The sequence below is a fragment of the Choloepus didactylus genome, chromosome 11 (assembly GCF_015220235.1).
Source record: "Choloepus didactylus isolate mChoDid1 chromosome 11, mChoDid1.pri, whole genome shotgun sequence".
Lineage (NCBI taxonomy): Eukaryota > Metazoa > Chordata > Mammalia > Pilosa > Megalonychidae > Choloepus > Choloepus didactylus.
This window is the reverse complement of record NC_051317.1, coordinates 35,452,303-35,479,666: the sequence shown is the minus strand read 5'-3', so window position 1 is coordinate 35,479,666 and position 27,364 is coordinate 35,452,303. Positions and strand designations below refer to the sequence as shown.

At 48.1% G+C, this 27,364-nt stretch overlaps 1 protein-coding gene across 4 annotated transcripts in view; it reads right to left on the bottom strand.

Annotated features, from left to right (window-relative positions):
* Positions 1-26,891, bottom strand: part of ANKRD33B (ankyrin repeat domain 33B) — an 89,934-nt gene extending 63,043 nt beyond the window's left edge. For 2 of the 4 annotated variants that reach the window (XM_037798924.1, XM_037798923.1), the window contains exon 1: positions 25,071-25,760. In XM_037798924.1, coding sequence (XP_037654852.1) covers positions 25,071-25,142 — 72 coding nt within the window. In that variant the 5' untranslated portion in view covers positions 25,143-25,760. Of the gene's footprint in view, positions 1-25,070; positions 25,761-26,024 lie in introns of those variants that run through there. The other 2 variants (XM_037798921.1, XM_037798920.1) reach the window with 2 other exon arrangements.
* Positions 26,892-27,364: the final 473 nt, after the last annotated feature.

The following is a 27,364-nucleotide window of genomic DNA, read 5'->3' as shown; positions in this document are numbered from 1 at the left end:
TACAAAATAGAGTGCAAATGTATTTTTTTAACTACTTTTTTATCTGATTTAAAAGACAACTGCATTAAGCAATAATTATAAATCTACGTTAGTGAACATAAAAGGTATAAAGACATAACTTGTGAAAATAAGAGCATAAAGGGGTGGATGGAGCAATACAGAAGCAAAGTTTTTGTACACTATTGAAATTAAGTTGGTATTAATTTGAGCCAGACTGTTATAAACTGTTAATTATAAACACCAGTGCAACCACTAAGAATCTAACTCAAAACCATTTAATAAAAAAAAACAAGGGAATTAAGGTGGTACACTAGAAAATATCTATTTGGCAAAAAAAGAAAGTAGTAATGAAGAAACTGAGGTTCCAGAAAGACTTCCACCACATATAGAAAACAAATAGCAAGATGTCAGAAATAAATTCTTCCTTTTCAATAATTATATTCAATTGTGGGAGCCCCAGGCCCAGAGTCTACCCCAAGAGCCTTGAAGACTGCACACAGCAGCTTGCCTGACCTGCGTCAGTTAAGGTTTGACCTACTTTCCTTGTAGGATCAGGCCTCCGGTGCTAAATGTAACCTACAGTTAACCTCCTCCCTGAAACTCCCTGAGATACTATTATCTACAAGGTAACCTACAAGCCTCCCCTCTTCCCTGCTGACTACAGTTGGTCCCTCCCTATGTCACAAGACCCCCCACTCCTGTGCTTTATACCCATTTGAATGTCTTTGTCCTAACCCTCATAAACCACTCCCTGGCACCTCCTGCTTTTGCAGAGTATCTTCACATTGAGCTCTGAACCCACCGCCATTCACAGCAGCTCCTGAATCCAGGCAATGTGACCAACTTCCATTTCCTTATAAGTAAACCCTGAATAATTTCACACCTCTGAACATGCCCGCCTTCTTCTTCGGCCTCTCGGCATCAAAGGCCCACTTGGGCCGTGACAGCAACGTAAATGAATTAAACTCTCCAATTAAAAGGAAGAGATTGGCAAAATGAATTAAAAAAAAAAACTCTTGATCCAAATATATGCTTTTTACTAGACTCAACCAGACTATCCAACAAATGACTAAATATGATAAATATGATAAATGGATTTTAAAAATCAAATATTCAAAGTATTTTTTTCTTCATTTTCCTATAATAAATATTTATTTCTACTGTAAGCAGGGAAAAAAATTTAATAAATATTCCTTTATCCGGTGAATGGGCAGATGAGTAGGAAAAAGGGCTACAAAAAGTAAACGAATAATGGGGGGGGGGGTATGAGATGTTTTTGGTGTTCTTTTTTACTTTTGTTTTTATTTTTATTCTTATTTTAATTTTTATTTCTTGGAGCAACAAAAATGTTCAAAAAATTGATTGTGGTGATGAATGCACAACTATATGATGATACTGTGAACAACTGATTGTGTACTTTGGATATTTTATGGTATGTGAATATATCTCAATAAAACTGCATAAAAATAAACAAACAAATAAATAAATATTCCTGTTAAATGTTGTCAGAGTAAAGAAACAAAGATGATGTGTGGATATGATCACTTGCAGGGAAAACCAAGAAACTCTCCTCGGAAGGCTCTTTCCAACCTCAGAAGCATTCTCCCACAATGAAAGCTTCATGGACCCCCCAATCTCACTGCCCCTTGAAATCCAGCAAGCAACAGATTCTCCCACCTACTTAGCCCAGTGCATGCTGCTGTGGAGTAAAAAGGCAGCAAACAAATGAGTAATGTCCCCGTCCATGTAAATGCATTGGAAAAGGCCCATGTTTGCACTGGAAAGATCTTTCACCATTTAAATCTGGGTCTGACTATAGGAGACCAATAGCAATATCCTAAAATAAATTATGCATGAAGATGTCATGCCAAAACACCTGTTCAACCAGCACTAAAAGACCCAACAATGGGAACCATTCTGTTGGCCTAAGTCATTTGGGACACAAAAGGGAGAAAGCAGTCCATACTCACGCTGAGCTACAGGAACCCTCCCATGATATATTCTCACAGCACACCAAACTCAAAGGATGACTTCCAACCAGGTGACGAGCTGTTGGCCGAGGTACCTCCACCTGCCCTTCCTTCTCCTTCATATAGGGCTGCATTATTTCTTACTGTCACATGATGGAACAAACACCACCCAATGTAGCAATGAGCACAGCTGATGGAGAACCTCTCAGTACCCACCTTAACCAGGATTCAAGGTCCTGACACACGTGACTGTCTGTCTGTGCCTTGAGCACAGAGCCCCTTGGCTGGTACTTTTCCAGACCTCTGGGCTCCAGCAGAGAACCTGGCATGGAGAAGCTGTGAGCAGAGAGCTGCTGAATCAGGGCGTGGGGAGATGGGTGGAGGGACGGATGCTGGATGGATTCATTTCAGGTGAGAAAGGAGAGAAAGGGGCACAGCAGAGGGGCTCCGACGTTGGCTTCATACATCTCGGACTCCAGAACAGCAGCTCTGCTTCATTCCTTTTGGCACCTCACCCACGCGTGGAAGCCAGTTGTGCAGCTTTGGATGGATTATGTCCCCCAAAACACCATGTTCAATGCAATCTTGTGGGGGCAGAGGTATTAGTGTTGATTAGGTTGGAATCTTTGGATTAGGTTGTTTCCATGGAGATGTGACCCACTCAACTGTGGGTAATATCTTTGATTAGATTATTTCCATGGAGGTGTGGCCCGGCTGTTCAGCGTGGGTCTTATTCAATCACTACAACCCTATAAGAGCTCAGACAGAAGGAGCTCAGTGCTGCTGTAGCTTAGAGACACATTTTGAAGATGGTTGTTGAAAGCTGATGCCGAACTTTGGAGAACACCACTTTGAAACGCAACCTGGGAGCAAGCAGATGCCAGCCACATGCCTTCCCAGCTAATAGAGGTTTTCTGGACGCCAATGGCCTTTCTCCAGTGAAGGTCCCTTTGTTGATGCTTTACCTTGGACACTTTACGGACTTAACACTGTAACTTTGTAACCAAATAAGACCCCTTTATAAAAGCCAATCCATTTCTGATATTTTGCATAATGGAAACATTAGCAAACCGGAACACCCGCCAACACCACAGCCCAGCTCTTCCTCTTCTGTGGGGGCACCCGGCAAGGCTGTCACCCAGGCCGTCATCAGCACACCCACCAGCCAGCCAGGTCTCAGGCAGCCAGGCCACAGGGCTGACAGAGGAAGCCACAAGCACCCCAGGAAGTGCTTTCTAGTTCTAGGACTTTCTCGATGGGTTTTCTTCCACGAGAGCAAAGCCTTATCCTCCACAGACTCACACAGCCACACAACTGAAAGGCCATTCACTGTATCGGACATTTGAATCCCAATTCCCAGACTGCAAGGCCCTGAGAGCCGAGAACCCTGCCCACCTGGTTTGACACTATATGCCCACAACGCTGAGCAGTGCCTGGGACACACAGGTTCTTAGTAAGTAGTTTTGAAGGAATAAATAAGCAAAGTAAACTGCCTGTGAGGGATGAATTTTTCAGTGACTAGAAGCTCATTCTAACGCATGAACATGCCCAATATGTTTCCTCCCAAGCTCCCAATCCCTATCTTTGGAAACCTTGTAAGTCTCTTACTCCCCTTGAATTTGAGCAGCTCCCATGTCCTCCAGAGGGGGAATTTTCATATGAAACCTGCCCTACACGATGGTGAAATTAATATCCCTGGAGTACATGGTATGTCTGGGGTAGGCAGAGTAATAACCCCAACCCCACAAAGATGCCCTTGTCCTAATCACCAGGGCCTGTGACTATGTCACATTACACAGCAAAGGGGAATTAAGGTTGCAGATGGAATTAGTTGCTAATCAGCTGACTTTAAACAGATCATCCTGGATTACCCAGGTGGGCCCAATGTAATCACAAGGGTCCTTTAAATGTGGAAGAGGAAGCAGAAGAAAAGCCAGGGTCTGAGCAATGCGATGTGATGTTATGTGATGTGACATAAGAAACACTCAACCGGTCATTGCTGGCCTTGAAGATGGAGGAGGGGACCACAAGCCAAGGGATGCAGGCAGCCTCTAGAACCTGGAAAAGGCCAGGAAATGGATTCCCCCCTAGAGCCTCCAGAAGGAATACATATCAGCCAACATCTTGATCTTAGTCCAGCAGTACCTATGTTCTAGTTTGCTAATGCTGCCGGAATGCAAAACACAAGAAATGGATTGGCTTTTATAAAGGGGGCTTATTTGGTTACAAAGTTACAGTCTTAAGGCCATAAAGTATCCAAGGTAAGTCATCAGCAATCAGGTTCCTTCACTGGAGGATGGCCAATGGTGTCCGGAAAACCTCTGTTAGCTGGGAAGGCACATGGCTGGCGTCTGCTCCAGAGTTCTGGTTTCAAAATGGCTTTCTCCCAGGATGCTCCTCTCTAGGCTCCTCAAAAATGTCACTCTTAGTTGCTCTTGGGGTGTTTGTCCTCTCTTAGCTTCTCTGGTGCAAAAGTCTGCTTTCAACGCCCGTCTTCAAAATGTCTGTCTCATTTTGTCTCCTGTGCATTCTTCAAAGTGTCCCTCTTGGCTGTAGCAAGGTTGCTCCTTCTGTCTGAGCTTATATAGTGCTCCAGTGAACTAATCAAGGCCCATGCTAAATGGGTGTGGCCACACCTGCATGGAAATTATCCAATCAGAGTTATCACCCACAGTTGGGTTGGTCACATCTCCACGGAAACACTCAAAGAATTACAATCTAATCAACAAAAATACATCTGCCCACACAAGATTACATCAAAGATAATGGCATTTGGGGGGACATAATACATTCAAACCAGCACAACCCATCTGGGACTTCTGTCCTCCAGAGCTATAAGATAATAAATCTGTATTGTTTTAAGCCACTAGACTTCTGGTAATTTGTTACAGCAGCAATAGGAAACGGATACAAGGTCACTTTCAGGTCAAGGGCAGAATGTGGTTTCCCACACTCACTGATAGACACCTCAAGCAGGTCTCCTCTGGTCTTGGCTTAGTAGACACACAGGCCCTGGCCAAGAAACCCGGGGACATGGTTCCCAGCCTCCCTGTGCATTTACCAGACATTTCACCTGTCTTCTCCTCTGGGCAGATGACTGAAGTCAAGCAAATGCAAGATAGCAATGGTAACAGTTTTATTCCAACAATTTGAAAAGTCAGTTCAGCAACAAAGATCTGTGACTAACCCATCAACCAAAGGACTCCCCGCTAATTCTAAAGCTTCCTGGGTCAGAAGGAAATGAGCACTTGGATCTGAAGTCAGACCTCAAAAAACAACACTTAGGGACTCATGACTATAAGCTAAAAGAAGGACTTACAAATCAAGGACAGTGTTTTGGAGACCTTGATTTCCAATGCCAAATGCACCCAGGAAATGCTTGTTGATTCAGTTAAGTGAATAATGAAATGGTATTGATGTAAGTAAGTAGAATGCAAAACACAAGCTCACCACAACAGCCCCTAAGAGCCTCCAGCCTGCATTACCTTGTACACTTGAAAGAGCACCAAATTTCAGTAAGAGGTTATTAAAACTTTCACTTGTGAGTGGAAATGGGTCTTTTTCTCTTCCCCTCTAACTTCCGTTGCCCAAATCTGTCATTCTCTCTTAAAGTGGTTTCACCAGTCACCTTGATCTCATCTCCTGGCTGTTCTAGAACATTCCAGACACACCCACTTCACAGCCTTTTGCACCTGTTGCTCCATTTCCCTGGAATGCTTTCCCAGAGACGTCTGCATGGCTCGACATACACTTCAGATCTTTATTCAAATGTTTCCTTCTCAGCGAGACCTTCTGAAAACGCTGACCCAGCCAACACTGCACACCCCGCACCCTGCCTGCTTTCTCTCTTCTCCTTGGCACTTACCACCTTCTCACAGGCTAAAGATTCTGTATATTTTACTTGCTTATTGTCTCTCTCCCCCAATAAATAGCATGTAAGCTTAATTCAAGTACGAATTCCGTCTTCATTTGCTCTAGAGCAGTGCCTGGCACAGGGTACACGTATTCAATAAATAGCTGCTAAATAAACAAATGTATTAAACAGGAAAGAAGGCATCTCCTCCAGAATCGAGAAGTATATTTAATGCAAATCATTTTTGTGATATTGCTTTTTAAAGGAAGAATTTGCAGCACAGAGAGTGTTTGCTTGAAGAATGATTAGCTAATAAAAATGCCTTGGAAAATCAAAACCAAAGGCACAGCGTTCTTGGTAAGACGCATATCACGCACTATTGCCAGCCGCGGGAACGCCTCAGCCCTGGCGTCTCAGTCCCTCATTACCAATTTCACTGTCACTGAGCATTTGGTGGCTGCCCCCACACCTTCTCGATGCCAACTGCTCCTGGCATGGATCAATGGGAAACGATCACGAAAGGCAAACGCTGTGAAATGCAGAGTGGAAATTTCATGCCTCTTGGGGCTAATCTCACTTACATTTTAAAAAGCACAGCCAGCCCCACGGTGGCTCCAAGAGGAAAACACAGCCAAAGGCTAATCTTCCAAGAGCCACGGCTAGGGCAAACACACTCCAGCAAGAAACCTAGAGATGCTTACAGTGCTAAGCCGTCTCACAGCAGGTAGTTCTCATTTTATACAATAGGAGCACCTCAGAGGACCTGAAAATGTAACATGTAGAATCTTTATCTTAAAATAAATACCTGACACAATTTTTGGTGAGGAAGAGGCAGAAGAAAGCAACCAGCCATGACAAATACTATAGATCCTTAGAAGACCTTAAGAATTTGTCCATGTAAAAGGGTTTCCCACATTCACAACTCCAACTATTTTACTTCATTCTGTTTCACTGGCTCTCCGCCCAGACAGGAAATAACATTTGACAGTATCTAGAGAAATTTAGGGTTGTCACAACTGGGGGGGGGGGGGCAGAGGGGTGCTACTGACCTCCAGGGGCAGAGATCACGGCTGCTGCTCAACGTCCTACAATGCACAGGACAGCTCCCACCCCCAACAAGGCATCAACTGCCCAAAATGCCAGTAGTGTTAAAGCTGAGAAGCCCTGCTCTGTTCTTCAGTGTTTTCTAAATCAAAGGCATAATAACTGGCAGCTGGACACGGTATCCCAATTTAGTTTGAGGAGCATGTACCAATCACCTACCACGTGCAAAACACTCTACTAGATTAAAGAGGACACCAAGGATCTTCCCTCTTGGAGAGTTTTCCAAACTTGGAGAGAAAATAAAGATGGGAAAATTACTGTAAAACAAAGCGGAAAGAAAGGAGTTTCATAAAAGAGTGAGAAATTGTGATGAGAAGCCAAAGTCAGGGAGACGTCATCCAGCAACAGGGCACAGGAAAAGTTCCTGAGGAAGGGGAGGTCTGAGACTGGCCTTGAAGCCAAGAGTTGATACGGATCAAAAGCAGTGGGTTCTCTGCCCAGTGCACTCAGATGACCAATTCCTGGGACCCCGGGAGATTCAAAGATAGAAAGTGTTTATTGCTAGGCGTACAGCAGGAAATGAGGTGGGCTTTCAGCCCAAAAATCTGTCTCCCTGCACTCCAGTAACTCTGATAGTTTATTGTACCAAAAGATTGACAGGTTAATGAGCACAATGGCTCGAGATGACAAGGTTAGGGATGATTTGGAATTGGAGTGGGTTAGTTCTGGGCTGCCCCACGGCCCCTCATTAGTAAACACTGGGGGCTGTTTTTAGTGATCACAAGACTCTAAAGTTGAAAAACAGGATGGAGGGGTACAGGTGAGTGAGGGTCACGAGATAAAGGCTACATCATTATACAATCATTACCAGAGATCAAGGCAGCTGGGTTACAGTTCAGAGATTTCAGGTATTTCCCTCTTTCTATTCTAAAATACCAGAGAGTAAAAAAGAATATCTATATAATGGTTCAGTAATCATAATCATCCCCCAAATTCTAACTTCTCAGTTACAGAGTGAATGGAGGGTGAGTGTTCCAGGGAACATAAAAATCAGCCATGGCTGGGCAAGGGGGGTGGAGGACTGACACATGGCTGGAGGGTGGGAGAGCAGGGGGGACACAGCAGATGGCTGGGGGGGGGGAGCAAGTCACCCAGCTACTTCGATGCAAAGGAAAACAGTGGAAAATCAGGCATTTGGAGCACTTATTGGGGAGGGCCTTGAAAACAGGAAAGGAAGAGCTTCCAAAGATGATGATGCTGTTGTAATAAAAAGCTGCACATAAGCGAGTAAATCCAGAAGCGGTGGCAGAAGAGACCAGAAAGTGATGAGGCTCGAGGAGAGACCACAGAGGCATTAGTTCAGTTGAGATATCTCCAAGTCCTAAATTAGGTGGGAGGAAGACCCCAACAAAAGTGGGGACCATCACTATGGATTGTCCAGAGCTTGGAAACTTCTGGGCTGAGGCTGACCCCAGGGTTGCAAATATGGGCAATGAGAAGCAGAGAGGCAGCCAGGCCCAGCTGGAGATTTGCAGGGCCCAGAGCAAAACACATGTCGGGCCCCTTGTTCAGAATTCATCAAGAATGTCAAGATAGTGAAAAAGCCCCTGCAACTAGGTCTCTCAGTTCCCATCTTTGATGATGAGAACACTGCATTACTCTTTATTCCTGCAACTGGGTTTCTCAGTTCCCATCCTTGATAAGGCAACACAGCATCAAAACTTTGTCATTCTTTGTAAAATCCCTCGCAATTAAGTTTCTTAATTCCCAGCTATGCTGATAAAACCAAGTCAAATCTTACTCGGTCATGCCAAGCTTTCTGACAAAGGGAGAGCCGATCAACCCGAACAATAAGCAGACTTTCAAACCTCACCAAATGTTCCCTTGAACAAACGGCCAGTCTCCGGACCAAATGTTTACATTTTAGTCACATCTGTGCAATGTTTTATTGTACTCTGTAACTTTTCTCATTACCCGAAAAATCCATCAATGTCCTCTCCCTGTTTTTCCTTCTGTTCGTCTCTAATTTTCTTTGATCCCGATGATGGATATAATCCTAGCTCTCACAACCCTTTGGGGAGGCAGGTCTGTTTGAGACGAAGAGTCCCTGTCTCCATTGGCTATTAAATCACTTTTCTTTGCGACCAAACCAGTGTGACGAGTCAATCTTGCCGTGCCGGGCAAGGACCCAGGACCCACAGGGTCGCCTTCGACAGCAAGGGCCGAGCATGACACCAGGCACCGGGTCGTGCACCGCCCGGGCCACATGCCCAGAGAGCCGGCCCTGGAGGCGAGATGGTGGGGAGAGGTGGTGAGCTGTGTTTCAGACTTGTAAAGGAGGTCTCTGGGGAAGTCCTGCAGACAACTGCAGGTGCAAGTCTGACACTAGGGGAAGTGGTCCAGGGCCAGGCCGGCCACCGATCCCAGCTGCCACCACTGTGCAAAAGTGGGGACGTCCTAAGGGAGAGAGGGACGAGCCTTTGAGGACAGCCTCAGGGGATGGGCCGCGGAAGAGAACCCAGAAGGCCAGAGTGAGACCGGGCAGCGGGCAGCCTCCAGAAGTAAACCGAGGCCAGGAGGGACCAAGGAGGAGGTTCCGGCCGGAGCAGCCCAGCTGCAGAGCCTTCTGCAAGAGCTTCCGGATCGGCAGCCCGGAGGCCAGGCTGCCGTGGGCGACCTGCAGGCCACTAACCACCCAGGGCAGCTGGCTGAGGGCGAGGGGGTCTGAAACCCAGCCCGTACTATGCCCTCCAGGCCTGCCCCTGGTACGGGGCCACCACCCAAGGAAGGGATGTCACTTTCCAATTCTGCCCGTACTGCCCGTCTAGGTTTCCTAGGGCTGCTGTAACAAAGGACCACGAAGTAGGTGGCTTAACACAGGAGAGATGTATCATCTCTGGGGGACAGACAGCCGAAATCGAGGTGCCACAGGGCCACACTCCCTTGCGGGCTCCAAGGGAGGGTCCTCCCTGCCTGTCCCAGCTACCAGAGGCTCCTGGCGATGCCAGGTGGCTGGTGCCCGGCCGCTGCATGACTCCAGCCTCGGTCACCACCCGGCCTCTTCCTCATGTGTCTGTGTCTCCTTGTGAGGGCACCAGTCGCTTGGTTTAGGGCCACCCTACTGCAGCACGACCTCGTCTTGGTGTCAATCTATCTGCAAAGACCTTATTTCCAGGTAAGGCCACAGTCCAGGTATTGGGGGGGGGGCTAGGACTTCAACATATCTTTTGGGGGACATAATTCAACCCACTACATTGGTCTCGGGGGGTGGGGGGTGGGAGTAAGTCAGGATTCAAAGTAGGGTGAGCCGAGGGTGGGTGGTGAGGCTGGAAGGCCTTCCCGATGCCCCACAGAGAAGTCAAAGAGCGGGGAAGGGGCAGCCTGAGAAGGCCGAAGCCCTGAGTGGTCAGTGAAAACGCCCCGAGGCCAACGGGAAGGGGTCTTGGCTGAAGGGGGCTGAGGGCAGGGCCGTGCCTCCCAGCATCCCAGAGCCTGGCGGGGCCTACCCCTGGCGAGCAGGCCTGGGGCTTGGCTGTTTGCTTTTTTTCAACCTTTTTAATGACAGGAAGGATGCAAATGTTTGCAAGAAGGATGGGACTAGCAGAGGGGGAGCAAAGGAAGGGGCCAGGGAGGAGGTAATGGAGGGACACGGTGCAGGACAGGCGGGAGGAGCTGCCAGTGCCCCGGGCTCTGTGCCTGCACATCCAGGGAGGTGCAGCCAGCGCGGGCCGAGCCCCAGGCCCTGACGCCCTGGCACAGGCAAGGGCAGTGGGGTCTGCTCAGCCGGGGCAGCAGCCAGGAGAGGAAGCGGGGAGCCAGGCCAGGTTGAGGGCAACCAGCCTCAGTCTCCTTCCAAAGGAGGGGCCAGGCCAGGCCGGGCCGGGGGAACCCACCCAAGCACCAAACGGAAGATGAAGCAAGGGGAGGCCCCGTGGGGACCGGCAACCTTCTGCACCCAGCAGGCCTGGGGACTAGTTAGGCTCAGCCTAACCCTCCCCGGGGACTGTCACGGCTGCCCAGGTGGGTCCCCGGAGATGCCAAAGCTGCCGAACCGGGAGGGGGCTTGGGGGGGCCACACGCAGACATCTACGGTCAGCAAAACCAACAGGCAAATAAGAGGAAGGCTCAGCTGCTAAACGGAAAATGGGTCAAGCTTGGGGCTTGACATACTTTCTTAAAATCTTAATTTCTTATCACACGCTGTATATTATATGAAATTTATGGGGAGATTGTGGAAGATGAAACTAACGAAAGCCACAGGGTCGAGCACACGGCAGGTCCCAGGTCTGTGGTGGAGAGAACAACAGTCTAGTTCTTTCAGAACAATCCTCCCATAAATAATGTGAGTGGATCTGGAAAGCAGTCCCGTGGTGGCCTAGGATGTGGGACGGGGTCGGGAGGGGAATCGAAGGTACAAAGTGCCCTTCGGACGTGATGAAAACGTCCCAAAATTGACTGGAGTGATGGCTGCACATATTTACTAATATACTAAAAACCACTGAATTGTACTCTTTTTAATAGATGAATTTTATGGTATGTTAATCATATCTCAAGAAAGCTACTTAAAAAGGATCATTTTTCTTTACTTTCCATTTGAAATGACTCTTCTAGTTTGCAGTCTGGGGATTTCCCATCATTAAGAAGTTTAAAGATTTTAATTAGCTTCCATTTTATATCCAGATATAGCGATAGATAAATATAGATAGAGATACAGAAAAAAGATATAGCTATGTATATGTATATTTATGTATATATATATTTTTTCTGTTCCTAGGCATCCTGTGACTCTAATTTTAATTATTTAATTTTACTTATTTAGATGTTAAATGAAAAATCACAAAATAAACAAAATAATAGAATTCTACATTTTGAGGGCTGGAAATCACTTATCTGTGAAACCATCCAATTTTCCAGATAGATACCCTGGGATTTATTGAGTGAAAGTGACTTTTTAAAAGTCATGTACCTTCGGTTTTATTTAGATACTGAAAAACTATATATCTCTTCTGCAAGTGGAAAGATATTTTAAACACAACTGTTTTTATTATTCACTCAGTATTTGTTTTTAAAGCAAAAGGTCAGGAATATTCACTCCTTTGAAAAAAACCATTACCCAACGGAGACTTTTTCCTAGTGTTACTATGTGATTGATAAGTAAACACAGCTTTTAAGTATACGGAAAAACTCATATGCAGAAATCAACCCATTTGCAAACTGGTAAAAAGGAACCTGCCAGATGCAAACAACAGGTTGATGTGAGTTTTTAAATTAAAATAAGGCAATAAAAATAAGTTAATGGTGTCTAAGTATTTCTGGACCCAACAGAAATTCTTAGTAGGGTCACTGTAAGACAATGCCTTTAACAAATAAGATGAAACTTTTTTTTAATTAACTCAATAAACTTGTGCCTCATTCTAAATAAACCCAATGGATTCAAATTTGTTTACTCCAAAGGAAAAATTTTAATGATTATTTCTCATAAAACAATTTGCTATAGTTTCCCTAGTGCATTTTAATAAACTGAATTTTTAAGAAAACTGTACTTATTCTACTTTTCTCCCCCATGGGCTGTCTCTGATCCAGGTCACCCCTGAACCATAGAAGTCCACAAAGAAGAAGCATCGGTGCTGCGTGCCACCCCCCTCAGGCCCTGCCCCAGCTGGGTGACAGCTCTCGTGTGATAAAAACCCATTCTAACAGAACTAGCCTGGGCTGAATCTTCCCTGCCAGGGGCCACATAATAAACTCAGAACAGCAGCTTTATTCCAGGATGGGTTTCAGATACAGCTCAAGGTGGAATGAGGGGTTGGTGGGTCCTTCAGCTTCTCTTAGGTATGGCTTTGGGGGCAGTCCCAACTCAGGAGGGATGGGGGGAGGTTCCCAGGATAAGAGCCTTTCCATGGCAAATCCTACCAATCCCAGGTAAGCTGGTCATCCTAAAGGGCCCACATGTGCCTGATGAATGCAGCCTCCCCACCCTTCATAGCGCACGGAGGGTGAGCCTGGCTGAGCCCGGTGGGACCTCAGAGATGGTCTGCTCCACCCCACCCTTAAACAGAGGAGGATGTGCAGGTGACAAGATGCACCGAGGGTCAGCTCCTTCCCTGTCCCACTGTGCCCGTGACAGGCTGCGTCAGCGTTCTCAAACATGCTTTTTGTAGCCCTTGCACCTCTCACTCCAGAAGAAACAAATCCTCCAAAGATCTGGAACCTCTAAGCACACCAGTCAGCAGGAAGGTGCTTCTCCCAGTAACAAAAGTATCTCCCAGGGCAGCCACCGAGGTTCAAAGTCTCCTCAACTCAGTTCAGCTTAGCCCGGCTCTGCTGCCAACAGATTGCAATTCCTGGAAGCCTAACCTCAGAAAAGAAGCCCCACTCACAGTCCAACAACACTGACCGAGCAGCTGTCACTGCCGCTCTTTTTAGCAGATGACTATTGTCCCCCAAGCTTTAGAATACAGAAGCTGGAAGGCCTAGAAGCAAACATTACAGACAGACTCTCCCAATGTGAGTGGGGAGGGTCACGCCCTTTGGAATGCCTGCCTTGACAATGGCAAAAAGAAAGAGAAACAGAAAGGAACTTCGGGGATCCAGGGCAGCTGCCTCCATTTACAGGGGGGACACTGGGACCCCAGAGGACAGGGCACAGCAGAATCAGTCCTTGGAAGTCCTGGGAAAGCCCAGAGCCCCAACTGCAGGGCTCTTTGCACTGATCTGTACTCATGTTTGCTGGTTTGGATATATTATGTCCCTCTAAAAGTCATGTTTTAATCCAATCCTGTGGGATATTTGGATCAGGTTGTTTCCATGGAGATGTGACTCACCCAACTGTGGGTAATACCTTGATTAAATTATTTCTATGGAGGTGTGCCCCACCCATTGAGCATGGTCTTGATTAGTTTATTGGAGCCCTATAAGAGCTCAGACAGAAGGAGCTCAGTGTTACAGCCAAGGAAGACATTTTGGAGACAGCCGTTGAAAGCAGACTTTGGCTAGCAGAGTTTGCCTGGGAGAAACTAAGAGAACACCCTCAGACGCTTAAAGAGAAACGTCCTGGGAGAAAGCCATTTTGAAGCCAGAACCCGGAGCAGACGCCAGCCTCGTGCCTTCCCAGCAGACAGAGGTTTTCCAGAGGCCATCTCTGCTCTTCAGGGGAGGTAGTCTATTGTTGATGCCTTTCTTTGGACACTTTCATGTCTTGAAGACTGTAACTTTGTAACCAAATAAACCCCCTTTATAAAAGCCAATCCATTTCTGGTGTTTTGCATAACGGCAGCATTAGCAAACCGCAACATCAAGGAAAATGTTAAAGGCCCAACAGTCGCCCCTGCCATCCTTGAAGGCCTCCCAGTACTCTGCTTCCAGGAGTCTGGGCCTTCGACTGGGTCTCTTCCTTCACGCAACCTCCATCAAAGGTGCCCCCAAGACGCAGCCCCTGCTCTGCGCCCTCCTCGTCTTCTCCCACACGGCTTCCTTCCCGCTCACAGCAACTGCACTTGTAGAGGTTACGAAAGTCCTCCCTGAGCTGACACCACTTTCCTTGCTACTCCTCTTGCATTCAACACCCACTTTGCTTCCAACCGCTCTCTTGGCTGAGGCTGAAACTGCAGCCCTGATCACTGGAACCCAGCACCTAACTCGCCCGAAGAAACAACAGTGCTATTTACTGAGTATTACCTGGCAAGTATTTTCCATAAGTTACTCATTTCATCGGCCCAGAACCGCTATGAGGCATTATTATCCTCAAAATAAGCTTCCCCATTTTCTAGGTGGGGTCTAGAGGAGACTGCGGTTGAAAATGTGGGGTAACGTCTCCAGGATCACATAAGCATCCTAAGCCAGACTCAATTTTTACGTTAAGAAAAGTTCTACTCCGGAGAAGTCCATAAAAATTACCCTGAGACCTTCTTACAATCCAGATTCTGACTCAGTAGGTCTGAGGAGGGGCCTGGGATTCTGCATTTGGGAAAATTCCCAGAGGATGCGATGCTGCTGGTCCATACACCACACTTTAGGTAGCAAGGGGTTCGGACACCCAATATTCCCAGGTGTTCCCCACCAGAGTATTAAATAGGCCTGGCCCTGCTTCAGTTTCCAAAACGACAGCTATCCATGGTGCTACGGACTATAGCGCAAAGGTAATGCGTGGCTTTCAATTTCTTTTTAATTTTTAAATAATTATAGATTCACAGGAAGTTGCAAAATAGCATGCAGAAGGGTCCACGACCCCCTCACCCCTCCTCCCCAATGTTAGCATCTTGCATCATTATAGAACAATAGCAACACCAAGAAGCTGACATTGGTGCAAGTCACAGAATTTACTCACATCACCAGGTACACAGGCAATTGCATCTATGCAACTGTATCTATGCAGTTCTATGCAATTGTATCACATGTGCAGCTTCCACCACGATCAGGAGGCAGAACTGTCTCCTGGCTACCAGGCTCCCTGGGGACACCTCTTCACAGTCACATCCTCCTCCTCCTCCCCTCCCCCAAACCCTAGCCCCTGCGTTGCACCTCCGTAACTGCATTAATACGAGAATGTTAGATAAAATCATGTTGAGTGAAGTAAGCCAGGCACAGGAGGACACATATCATATGTGCTCATGTATATGAAATAATTAGAATATGCAAATTCATAGAGCAAGAAATTAGAATCCAGGTTCCCAGGGGCTGGGTGGGGGTGAGGAGGGGGGAGTTGGTGCTTAATTGGCTGCCAGTTTCTGTTTGGGGCGACAGAAAAGGTTTGAGAATGGATGGTGGTGATGGGGGCACAACAGTGTGAATATACTTAACACTGAGTCTTATACTTGTAAGTGGTTAAAATGGGAAGGGAGACTGTATATACGTGTGACCAGAATAAAGATTTTAAAAACCCATAAAACTACACAACACAAAGAGTGAACCCTAATGTAATCTATGGACTATAACTAACAATATAATTGTAATATGGTTTCGTCAACTGTAAGGATGGCACCATCATGCCAAATGTTAATAACAGGGAAAACTGGATAGGTTGTGGAATACAAGGGAATTCTGTTCCTTCTCCCCTTCTTTAAAACCTACAACTGCCCTAATCAAAAACCAACAACAAAAAAGTATATATTCTTTTGAGATTGGCTTTTCTTGCTCAATATAATTTCCTGGCCTGCCTTTATTTTTTTTTAAATTCAATTTTGTTGAGATATATTCACATATCATACAGTCACCCGAAGTGTACAATCATCCAAAATATACAATCAATTGTTCACATTATACAGTTGTGCATTCATCACAATTAATTTTTGAACATTTTCATTACCACACAAAAAAGAATAAGAATAAAAATTAAAGTAAAAAAAAAACACCCAAAACTTCCCATCCCCCCTGTCATTCATTTAATTTTTGTCCCCCTTTTCTCATCTGTCCACAACTGGCTTAAGGGAGTGGGAGCCACAAGGTTTTCATAATCACACAGTCACACCATGTAAGCTACACATATACAATCATCTTCAACAATCAAGACTACTGGGCTGCAGTTCAACAGTTTCAGGTATTTCCTTCTAGCTATTCCAATACACTAAAACTAAAAAGGGGTATCTATACAATGCATAAGAATAACCTCCAGGATGTCCTCTTGACTTCATCTGAAATCTCTCAGCCACTGAAACTATTTTGTTTCATTTCTCTTCCCCCGTTTGATCCAGAAGGCTTTCCTCAATCCCACGATGCTGGGTCCAGGCTCATCCCCGGGAATCATGTCCCATGTTGCCGGGGAGATTTACCCCCCTGGGAGTCAGGTCCCACGTAGTGGGGAGGGCACCGAGTTCATCTGCAGAGTTGGCTTAGAGAGAGACTGCGTTTATTTTTAAACCAACTTCTCTGCCATCGCTTGTCTCAGCAAATGTGCTATTAAACACCTCGGTGACACCCTTCACTGGCATGTCCTGTGGGCACAGCTCCCCAGGAAGCAAGCACCCCTCCTGCTGCCTCCATCTCTGCCTCTGTCCCTGCTTCTCAGCTGGAATGTTCTTCGCCAGACGTGTGCACTCTCAATCAAGAGCCAGTTAGCCTTGCAAAAACAGGCCAGCGAGAAATGCTTCCTTCTCCGTCCCACTTTCCATCTGAATTTCCTTGGAGCTGGCATCTAACGCCCTTGGAAGCACACATCTGTTCTTCTGAAACTGCTCTCAAATCCCACCACTCCACTACAATCCTGCACCCCGCAGGCTGCCACAGGAGACTTCACTTCCACCTCAACGTCTGGATCTCTGACAGTAGAAATAAGTAAAACCGGTCTTCAATTGTCTTTCGAATTCAGGAGCACCATGTAAAAATGGAGTCTTCTAAATTCTCTGACATACATACATGCTAACGACACCCAGGATTTTTAACCTCCCACTTCATCTTAAAATCTGACCTCATGGATCTACAAACAGGTGCCACCATCAAATACTGTCCTCCACAGCCAAAACCTGCAGCCTCTCCTTTGTGCCACTCGGGGTCTTTGTGGCTACCACCAGCCCCCTCCCCTGCCCGCAAATTCTCTTAATACAAGACACACACACACACACGCACATGCAGGCACACACACCACATAAATACACCATCGTTCCACCAAGCTGTCTAAAAGAATTACTTCCCAACCTTCTTGAATAAAATATATTTTCTTCTTCATGTATTTTAGTAACTTCTCCACATCTTTCTTATCTGTTTTACTAAAAGTTAATGACATGTTATTTTATATTTGTAATTGTTTTTACTTCCTTTGAAGAAAGCCTATAAGGTCACATGACTATGATTTAGAATTACTGACCCAGTAGGCTGTAAAGCCAGTCCCAACCAATGTCAAAGAAGTGGTATCACGACAAGCTCTCTGAAGTAGGTTAGAAAAAAAAATTTTTAAGCTTAAGAATATTTAAAAACTTTAAAACATTATTATAAATAACTCCCAGGTCAAAAGAAAGATTGCAATGTAAATGAGAACAGAGTAGTAATAAAAATACTACATATCAAAACTTGCAGGAAAAGTAAAAGTGGTAGTTTTAGGGAAATTTATTGGAAGAATAAAACTGAAGAAAGGAAATAAAAAGAAAAGCAGAAGTTAATGAGTCAACAAAGGAACATATCCAGAGCCAAGAGCTGATTCTCTGAAAGACTAATAAAATAAATATTTTTGACAATATTCATCACATAAAAGAGAAACAGCTGAATTCAAAAGGACAGAAAGAGGGGATATAACACAGTTACCCCAGAGATTAAAAAGAGAACTCTTTGAAACTTCTGTACTGATAAATTGCAAAACTCAGGGAAAAAATGGGAGTTTCCTAGAAAACAGAAGTTACCAAATCTGACTCCAGAAGAAAGAGAAGATCCAATTAGTCCGATGTTAGGGATAGAGTTTTGTCTCCTTAAAAAGCTATGAAGTCCTAATCCCCAGTCTGCCAAAATATGATCTGATTTGAAAACAGGGTCGTTAACAGACGAAATGAAGCAAGATAAAATGAGGTCAGATGGGAGTAGTGGGGACCTTTTATCCAACACGACAGGTGTCCTTGTAAGAAGGGGAAATTTGGAAACAGCCGGAAGGGAGAAGACCCTTTGACGACTGAGGCAGAGATGACATGGACAGCAAGCCAGGGGCCAGGAGAGGGCCCGGGGCAGACACTCCCTTAGAGCCTCGGAGACAGCCTGGCCCTGGACACTTCATTTTGGGCCTGTGGCTTCCAGAACTGTGAGACGACAAATTTCTGCCGTTTTGAGCCCCCCAGTTTGAGGTACTTTCTTATGGCAGCTCTGCAAAACTAGGACATCTCATAACCATTAAAGAACTGCTGGCCTAAAGACTGCTGGGACTTGAGTTCTAGTAACTTACAATTAGTTACATACTACTTTTAGCTTTTACTGTGCTGCAATCCTAACTCCCAGAAGTCATCCTTACTAATAATTTTGAATAACAGCTTGCATATTATAAGAATATTTGACTAGTAAACAAATATTCTGAAAGAGTTGAACTATCCTATCTATTTGTTTAAGATTTTCATAACAACACCTCCCCCTTGGTCTTCCTTTACAGGCACAGGGTGAAAAAGAAATCTGTGAAAAATGCCCTGAGTATGGTACATTCAACTCTCCCCTCCCCAACCACCTCCCACCCCCCCATTTCCAGCCTCCCCATTTCTCAGTGTGCAGCTGGGAGAGGTAAATTCTCAGCTGACCCCAGCTCTCCTGGCACAACCAGGCTCCATACACTCTGAGCCCCAGTGCCTTCCACTACAAAATCCTGGGATTCCACGATCTCCAAAATCCACTAATTCCAGTACTAAAATTCGATGAAGAGGGTCATTCTACATTTCTGAAACCTTCACCCAAACACATGACATCCAACATAAACCTTTCCGATTAAATTAAACCAGGCCTTCGTGAGCTGGTACTTGTCCCAAGTGGCTGACTCCCAGTACTATGTGCTCTGCTTTGGTACCTAGAGGAAATGTCCCATCATGAAAATGAATGTAATATAAACAAATAAAAGGTTAGGATTAGTAAACAGAATCCTTTACAAAACAAAAATAACTTCACGCTTAAAGCTTCACCGATTACTTGTTCGCCTCAGTTCTAATTCTATACCATAATGAAAGAGCAAGGCCTCATCTTTATAAATAGGACCTAGAAAACTGAGCAGATTTCTTGTTCTTTAGAGCCAACGTGCTGAAATTTTATGAAGAGAACAAACTACTTTCCAGATGTTAAAGAACCTTTAAATAAAGGAGGTCTGAGCCAGACCATCTCGGCACCATGAAAATGTGATGGGGCAGTGAGTGATACATATTTAAATTTGACATCTTCCTCTAAGGTTCCCAGGGAACGGACAAGACCATCTCCGTAGTTGTTTCTACTAACAGGATCTCTTCAACACTGCTCCTTCCACTGTCATATTCCAGTGTCCACAGACGGGGGTACAGGCCCGAAGCACTTGCTTTACACTAGCACCGTGTGCCCGGACACCGGAGGGAAACCGGGGGCATGGCATCGTGGAGATGGGGAGGTGACTCTGGGCTCAGCCGCAGGAGTGGTATAACCTTGGCGAAATGACTTCACCTTCCCAAAATGACTTCACCTTTCCAGGTGGCAACTCACCTGGAAACCAAAGACCACCCATCTCTATCACAGAGCTCCTGGGAGGATCGAAAGCAATGTTCTATCTTAAGACCATCTGGGGACGTGGTAGAAAGGCAGTCTGGTTCAGAGGTCTGGGATGGGCCTACCAAACTCCCCGGTGCTCCTCCGCTGGTCTGGGACCCCACTTTGAGTGCCAAGCTTCTAGGGCAGCAGTTCTCACTTAGCAAAAGGCACCTCCGAAATCTTGACCTCCCTTTCGTAAAAGCTTGTTGTTGTTCAAATTTACTTATGTGTTTCTGAAAATGATAACACCATGAGACAATGGATATTTCCTCAATCATTAAAAATCCAGAGATGGAGATCAGGATTGGGGAACACTAACACACTTTGGGGTCCAAAGAGAAGCCCCAGGTATGGGCGCCTATTTACTTAAGAAAATACACAGGAAACACAAATGGAGCAGATACCCTGTTCATTTCAAATTGATGACCAGAGGCACATCTATAGAATATGGGTGGAACCAGCATTTTAAAGTACTGACTTGAATTGGGTTATCAGGTCTACTTGTTTTCACATTCAGCACCTAACCCTTTGCCCTTTGTAAGATAAGACATTTACACAAACACCACGATATCTAGGGATTTTTTTGTTTTAACTCAACGCCTGTTTTCTCTTCTTTAATAATAATCCTAAATGGCCAAAGGGACATGTGCCGGTTTGGATGTATGGTGTCCTCCAAAATGCCATGTTCTTTAACGCAATCTTGTGGGGCCAGTCGTATTAGCGTTGATTAGGCTGGAACCTTTGGATTACGTTGTTTCCATGGAGATGTGACCCACCCAGTTGTAGGTGATAACTCTGATTTGATAATTTCCATGGAGGTGTGGCCCTGCCCATTCAGCTTGGGCCTTGATTAGTTTACCAGAGCACTATATAAGCTCAGACAGAAGGAGCTGCTGCTGCAGCTCACAGAGACATTTTGAAGATGGCCGTTGAAAGCTGATGCTTTGGAGAACGCCATTTTGAAACACAACCTGGGAGCAAGCAGACACCAATCAGGTGCCTTCCCAGATGACAGAGGTCTTCCGGATGCCAAAGGCCTTTCTCCAGTGAAGGGACCCGAACGCTTCAAGGCCTTAAGACTGTAACTGTGTAACCAAATAAAATCCCCTTTATAAAAGCCAATCCGTTTCTGGTGTTTTGTATAACGGCAGCATTAGGAAACCAGAACAGGGCATGTCAGTTCACCTTGTTAAAGCATCTCATTAAAAAGAATGTGGGAGTGGCATCCAACAAAGCAACATAATCGATCACCTAGAAGAGTCTCACAAGCCCACCTGATTTCTTCAGACTTCGTTTCTTGTGGCGTCCAGTAAACCACACTCCCCACCCCCACCAACTCAAGAGCTAAAAGTACACTGCACACCACTAAAAGGCCAGGGGTTCAGTTTGAGATGCTCCAGGGGGAAAGCAAAGTCTCATCTTTATTCTGGTAGCTCAACTGCAAAAAAGGCCCAAACCCTCCCCTCCCTCTCTCCGGGTCTCTTGCTGGATGACTTTGCAGCCAGAGGGGAGGAGCCCTCGCCCTTGATCTGGGCATAGCCTTGGGACTAGCTTCAGCAGAAATGACATTGAACTGCTTCCAAGCTGAAGCCTCCAGAGGCCCCACTGGCCCTGCCTGAGCTCTTGGATCCCTGCCTCGGCCGTGGAGGACAAGCCTGGGCCAGCCTGCTGGAGGAACACCAGCTGCCTGCAGACGGGGAGCAAGTCCAGCCGAGCCCCCGCCTTAGCAAAATGCTGACGGTTGTATTATCACTGAGGTTCTGTAGTTGGTTGTTATGCAGCAGTATTGTGGCCATAGATTATGATGCACATGGGCCTCTCCTGCTCTTGAGCCCAGAGCAGCCCCTCCCTGGTCAGTGCAGGTGGAGGAAAGAGACATCTTTGAACCTCACTGCCACAACCTGGGTTTTTCCAAGCCCACTTGAGCTGACTTTTTTGTTCCAGATCCTGAGACACTGAGTCGGATCTTCTGCTGGATTCTTCAGTGCCAATGTCACTAAAACCCTAAAGGACATTCCCAAACAGCAAAGCAGGCCCTCCCTTGTGCTTGGTGGCCCAACTGCAAATAAGCCAATAAACACAGAGGGATGAGGCCAGGATTCACTTTCTCTAGTAAAGAGCAAGGGAGTTCACCCACCATACTAATCAGCCCAGCCCGAAAAAGGCAGGGAATTCCAGTAAGGTGATTCTCATTTTAGGGAAAGGGGATTCCAAAGCTCATAAATCTTCCTGTAGCATTCAAAAAACCAAAACCAAAAATACAAAATAAAGAAACAAATTTTTTTCGTGTGTATTTCAAGAGAAAGGTCCCGATCACAGTTACAAATCCATAACACGTTAAAGCACCCAAAAGTCAAGGGAACCAGTTCCATTCTGAGTATGAGGTGTATCTTTCAATAAAGCAAATGGGTGGAGGGGCCTTTGGTAAATTTTGCAGAGGGGCCCTGGAGTTTAAGTGTGCATGAGCAGAATGACATCAAGAGAGGAGTGCTGTATTTTAAAGTTAGCATAATTGGGCCTCCTTTGATGTGAGAGCTACCTGACATTCAAACTGGCATTCTGCAACAATTAATATAGCAAAAGCATTTCCTCTATTCTCACTGCTGTCTCCAGAACCATCAAAGACATAAAGGTGAACCTCAGGCAGTAAGTAGACGGGAAGAATTAAGAAAAAGAATTATGGCAGCTTTCACTGGTCCCCCATCAGAGGAAACAAAATTTATAACACAACTACAGTGGGAGCACATTTCGAAAGTTATCAGAGAATTATTTGACAAACATTTACATGTTGCACATTAACTCAGGCAATCCTTTCAGAAAAACAAACATTTTAGGAAGTAAAATTGTGTGCTGAGTCACATCCAATAGTCTACAATCTCAGGAACCAGGAAAACATTTTCTTAAACAAAACACATCAGATCCCTTTTTAGCCACACGGAGCGAACACCTGCCAGCCTCGTCAGAGCTCTGTTCTTAACTGACCAGCGACTGTCATAAAGCCTTTCGAGATGGCTGTGGGTGGCACTGAGAAGCTGTTCATTCTGCAGGTAACACAATTATCTCTCTATTCTCAGGTCTTCCTCCCCCAGCAGAAGCAGTATATGCTTTTTAAAAGATTTTCATGGTCACTAATCCTAAACTTGCAGACCAAGCTGGAAGACGGTGGAGGCCTCTGGACCGTTGCACATCCTCTGCCTGGAATGCACTTCCCCCAGGTACCTTCCCGATATGAGGCATCACCTGCTCTCTCGAATGACCACCCTACTTACAATTTCAGCTCCCAACCCCCGAACGTCTGCATTGCCCTTATCTACCTCCCGGTGCTGGCGGCTTAGACGGGGGAGCTGGAAGGGCCTCTCGGAGAAGGTGCCCTTAAACAAGAACCTGGAGGCAATGAGGGGAGAGTCATGTGACCACCTGGGGAAGCACCACAACTCCAACTTTAGACACTGGCATGTAAAACCAGTTATTTCTCAATTTCCTGTAACTTAGCCAGGTCCTCCAGGCTGGCCTCTGGTTATCTGGTCCACATCCTCCTCTACTCTCCAGTTCTTCTCACCTCAACTAAAAGGTTAAAACACTTAAGGCAAGGACTATTTAATTCATCGTGGAGTCTCCTAAAGTACCTAACCAGTGCCTTACACACAGCAGGTGTGCAATAAATATTTATGCAATGATTTGCCACTCCACTTGTCGCTGTCATACATGCAGATTTTTGCAACACTTTATTCTTGCAGCAATTTTTCAAGAAGGGGGGGTTGTTAGATCAAGAGCATCTAGAAGAAAGTGGGAAGGGTGAAGGCTCCCGCCTCCCTGCTCTCAAAGCACGGAGTACAGGCCCTGTTCCTTCTGATCAGATGACAAAAGAGCCCAGGGGTCCTTCTTGCAGTTTTTAAGCCTACAGTTTTCCCGTACATTATCTGGTGACAAGCAAAGACAAGGTGAACCAAAGTGGAGAAACAAAATCATGGAAGCAAGACAGCATTCATTCTGAGCAAGTCTCCCTCACTGTAAAAAAAAAAAAAAATCAGAAAAAACTTTGCTGGCAGAAGGGAAAAAAAGCTAGAGGGTGCTCACCACCAAGTAAGGGGAAATCACGTGGGTGAGAAAGAGAACAAGAAAGAAAATAAGGGCTCTGAGTGCCAGGCAATGCTCTGTGCATGAGTATACTGCACGCTTACAGCTCCAGGAGGCACGTACTGCCTTCGTTCCTATTTCAAAGAGGAGGAAACTGAAGTAGAGAGATGCTGAGGAGAGGCTTTAAGCTGTGGCCAGGGAACATAATAAGTCAGGCCAAAACCTCCTGCGGATGGCTTGCATTATTCTAAGTTTGTGCCAATGCAGCTGTTCCCAAACTGTCATTTTTGAGTAGCAGAACCATCCCCACCCCCACCCCCCAAAGGAAACATAATATCTGGGCTCAGTGACGCATCAGAGTCGGGGCTGGGTGAGCAAGGCCCTGCGTGCCCACCCCAGCTCCCCGGAGATCACCAGGCTGCACAAGGTGGGGGAGAAAGTTACCCTCTGTGACCTGAGTGGGGGGCTCCTCTAACGCAGCCCAGGTCACCTGCTTCAGAAAAGCGAGGTTTCTGACATAAATATCTGGGGGTGAAAACTCAACCTTAGTAAAAATGAAAGTAGGGCTGGAGATACACGCTCCTAAGCCCCAGATGGCGTTCACAGCGCATATGGTGAAGGACCTGGGGAAGGCGGGTACGGAATCCCTCCCCTTCCCTCCCCTCCCTGACAGGAAACTGCCAGGTGAGAGGGTGACGCTGCCCCGAGGGGGGGCCCCCTTAGCTCTCAGCGCCTCGCCGCTCCTACGCCTGCATCACCAGATACTGTTACAAGAATAACCACAGACCCCGCTCCTCCAAGTTCAAACGCTGTGTTGAACTGGACCAAAAACGGTACAAGCAAAAAAGTGACATTCCTCGCCCAGGTTCCCGTACGCCTAAGCCTGGTCCCCAAACAGTCAGGAACAAACCACTCTGCCCCTTGAGATAAACTAAAAGGCACAGGTCGCCAGGGTCCCCAACCTGTTTCCTGCTGGGTGGGTTCCTGGTTTGGGCTGGGCTGAGCCGGCAGGTACCGGGCCCCCTGGGGACCATGAAAATCAGGCGAGACCGCGGCCGTTGGTCCGAGAGCCCAGACGAGCGGGGACTTGGTCATCGTGGTCACTTTGCGGTTTTTCCCAAAGTACTTGGTGAGAGGGTTACGAGTGAGTCAGACTCATTTGAAGTCTTCTCAGGCCAAGTTTTCCTTTCCTTTTCCAAATGCTTCTCGCTGTCCCCGAGTCTCGGCATAACTAATGGCTAGCCCAAGCCCCGCACCTCCCCACCGCCGCCTGCCCTCCCGGTCCGTGCCCTCCCCAGGCCCTGCCTCGGAGGCTGGCACGCGCTCGCGGCGCGCACCGTGCGGGCGCCCGAGTCCGGCGCTGCGGGGGCGGGGCGCTCGGGCCGGAGAGGACAGGGTCGCGTCCTGATTCCTGGGTGCGCAGGGGAAAGGGCAAGGGCAGAGCGCGCGGCGGAGGAGATGGGGCAAATGGGACGCCAGGCACGCGGAATTGGTCCCTGCAAATGAGAAGGCGTGGTCACCGGCTGAGGGCGTGGGGAGGGGGGCTCAGGTAGGAAAGACCCCGAGAGAGGCATCAACCCCGGATCCAAGCGCGTTCCCCTAGGTCGGACTCGGGGACAGAAGGACTCCAGGGACGAGAACGAAGGGGATGCGGTGAGGACGTGGGACTAGCGGGGTCCCCGGTGGCGCTGTGACCTCAGGGCGGACGAAACCCGCCCCCCTCCCTCGCCCCGGCCTGGGAAGGGCAGGCCACCCTTGACTCCACTCGCGCCACGCGCGCGGAGAGCAAGGAAAAGTCGCGCCCGGCGGCGGCGGGGTGGTCGCGCGACCCCGGCAGATCCGAAATTAGGGTGGCACGGGGGGAAAGGGGAGGATCGGAGGGAGGGGACCCGAAGTTTGCGGGGACGCTCGCTTACCCGGCCGTTGCGGTCAGTCTCCTGAACCTCCTCGACGCGCGGCCCCCGCCGCACCAGCGCCCGCAGCAGCCCCACATCGTTGGCGCAGGCGGCGCGCAGGAGGGTCGCCCCCTCCGGGACGCCCTCCGGGACTGTCTCCGCGCTCGCGGCACCGCGCTCCTCCTCGCCGCCCCGCGGGTAGAACGAGTCGTCCGAGGCGACGCTGCGAGTATCGGGCAGACACGAGAAGTCCTCGTAGTCCTCGTAGTCGCCGGGGTCCTCCCCAGCTGGCGCGCTCCGGGGCGGGGACGGCGGCTGGGGGGACACGCAGCGCGCCCCGCCGCCCTCCGGCCCGGGCCCGGCCAGTAGCACCATGCCAGGGACCCTGGGCGGGAGCTGGGGCCGCGCGCCGAGGTCAGCGTCCCACGCCCCGTGAGGGCCCCGGAAAGCAATGGCCCGCGCGCTCCAGCTCGGCGGAAACGAGCGCCCGGCGGCGGCGTCCGCGGAGAAAAGTCTCGGGCGGCTGGAGAAAATCCCCTGGGGGTGGGAGGAGCCGCGGGGGCTTTCCGGGCGCGGGCGGGGCCGGGAGGAAGGAGGGCGGCGGGCGGAGGAGGTGCCCGCCCCGGGGAGACGCGGCCGCGGAGGGCGCCTGGTGAGCTCGGAACGACGGCGAGGCCGGGGCTTGTCGGGGCTGCGGGGATGGCGCGCCCGGCGGCTGTGCCCGGGAGTAGAAACCCGAGCGCGAGAAAAGCAGAAGAAATAACTAAAGCGCCGAGCGTCAGGGTGTCGGCGCGGGCGGCCTGCCCCACCCCGCCCCGCCCTGGCCGCGCGCCCGGGGATGGGCGGGGATGGGGTCCGGGGACGCTGCCCTGCTGAGCCTGCTCCCGGCGCCCGGAGCGTCTGAGCCCCAAGGCCCGCCGCCTGTGGGAAGACTTTCTCTCGCCGCGTGGGAGGCGCGGAGCCCTCTTTCTCGACCCCGCCCCGGCCGGGCTGACTTCAGACCAGGGAATCCCCGGGACACCCCGGGGCGCGGAGAGCAGCGGGAGGCCATGCCCATCCTGGGAGCCCGGGGCGGGGGAAGGAGGGAGCTGCTGCTGGGCCCATTCCCTGTTTAGTCCGCGCTCGTGTGAACTGGAGGCACGCGGTTACCAGGGGAGCCCCGATCCGGTGGAGATCCGCGGAGTCCCGGGGTCATGCCCTTGGACCCCCTCAGAATCCGCTCCAGCTGTGTCTTTACGGTTGCTCGGAAAACAGGGAAAGGGCGTTGGAAGTCCGGCAGCCCCCGGCGGTAGGGGCACACTTGGGAGGGGAGGGGGCTTCTCCCCACGTATGCCGAGGCCAGTAACCCTGTGCCCGACACT